The 1,760-nt window shown below is 40.0% G+C and overlaps 1 protein-coding gene across 3 annotated transcripts in view; it reads left to right on the top strand.

Annotated features, from left to right (window-relative positions):
- SEH1L (SEH1 like nucleoporin) overlaps positions 1-1,760 on the top strand; it is a 38,187-nt gene that overhangs the window by 15,218 nt on the left and 21,209 nt on the right. For all 3 annotated transcript variants that reach the window (XM_019668257.1, XM_019668258.1, XM_019668256.1), the window contains one exon: positions 1,374-1,585. In XM_019668257.1, the coding sequence (XP_019523802.1) occupies positions 1,374-1,585 (212 nt within the window). The remainder of the gene's footprint in view (positions 1-1,373; positions 1,586-1,760) is intronic.

Here is a 1,760-nt window from a genome sequence, read left to right on the forward strand (position 1 = left end):
GAGCCCACATAGAGGGCCAGTGACGCTCGCCCTCTACAGCTAAGATGATGAACAACAGCTCGACCTGGAGCTGGGCTGCTGTGAGTCGCCGGCAACGGTGTAGGCTGCAGCAGGGCTGCAGTGGGCTACTGTGAGCTGCGTGAGCGGCTGGTAGCTGGTATGAGCTACCGGGAGCCTCTGTGAGCGGCCGACCAATGACCAGCGACTGATTGCCTCACCTGGGAAGAGCACAATGATTATACCAACATGGGCCAGTGAAGCAACGTCCTTCACAACTAGACTGAAGAACAAAAACAGCAATTTGTCTGCCTGTCTGTTCCCCTTCCCTGATTCCCCAATGCTGTTATCTTCCCCCCAATTCCCCAATAAAATCTTTAAAAAAAAAAAAAGTTAATAATGGTGCTCCAAGTAGGGTTAACTGACTTTTATGCTTGAGGGAAGACATTGCATGCTTTCATTTTACTGTTAAAGAATTTTAATTCATTTATTTTACTGCTTTCAGAATACTTTGCATGACAAAACTACCTATATGAAAATTCTAATGTTTTCTGGTTTAGTGACCAGTCCGATTAAGGGACACTATTTACATAATTTACGGCCTACTGTCCTTTGCTATAAATGGAATAACTAATTATAGGCTATTGTTACTGATTGCCAGCTATGTATGGCATTTTTCCGAGTGCTTTTGAAGAAACTGAGGCACAGATAGTTTTTAAATAACTTGTTCAAGGTATATACCTATGTAGTAAATAGCAGAGGAGTTCTGTGTGATTTTAGAGCCTGTGTTCTTTCCATTGTAACATACTTCTTTTTTTTTGGTAGTCCCCTCTTATCCATAGGAGATACATTCCAAGACTCCCAGTGGATGGCTGAAACTGTAGGTAGTACCAAACCTTACACATACTACGTTTTTTCTTACATATATACCTATGATACAGTTTAATTTATAAATTACAGGCACTGCAGCACCGCACGGGATTGACAACAACATTCATAAAGTAGAACAATTATAACAATATACTGTAATAAAGTTATGTGAATGTAATCAAAGTATCTCTCTCAAAATACCTTACTGTATTATACTCTTCTTGTGATGATGTGATACAACATAATGCCTACATGATGAGATGAAGTCAGGTGGATATGCTGGACAAAGGGAGGAATCATGTCCTGAGTCTGATAGTGAGAGATTTCATCATGTACTCAGAATGGCATGCAATTTAAAACTTATGAATTGTTTATTTCTGGAATTTTCCATTTAATATTTTTGGACTGTGGTTGACTGCTGATAACTGAAACCACAGAAAGTGAAATTGCAGATAATTGATGGAACTACTGTTTATAATTTAAATTGTTATTTTTATTTTTTTCAGGTTAAGAGGACAACTCTAGTGGATAGCAGAACATCTGTTACTGATGTGAAATTTGCTCCTAAGCACATGGGTCTTATGTTAGCAACCTGTTCAGCAGATGGTATAGTAAGAATATATGAGGCGCCAGATGTCATGAATCTCAGCCAGTGGTCTCTGCAGCATGAGATCTCATGTAAGCTAAGCTGTAGTTGTATTTCTTGGAACCCTTCAAGGTAAGCTTACACAGCAAACTTCTGATAATATAACCCTAGTAAAACAAATTGGTATTTTTTTTAATTGGGGAATCGGGGGAGGGGAACAGTGTTGGAGAATTGGGGAAGGGGACCAGCCAAGTTATACTTCAGTCTTAGTTGTGGAGGGCGCCAGTCGCCATCTGGCCGCTTGTCA

The sequence above is a fragment of the Hipposideros armiger genome, unplaced genomic scaffold, assembly GCF_001890085.2.
Source record: "Hipposideros armiger isolate ML-2016 unplaced genomic scaffold, ASM189008v1 scaffold_522, whole genome shotgun sequence".
In the NCBI taxonomy this organism is placed as follows: domain Eukaryota; kingdom Metazoa; phylum Chordata; class Mammalia; order Chiroptera; family Hipposideridae; genus Hipposideros; species Hipposideros armiger.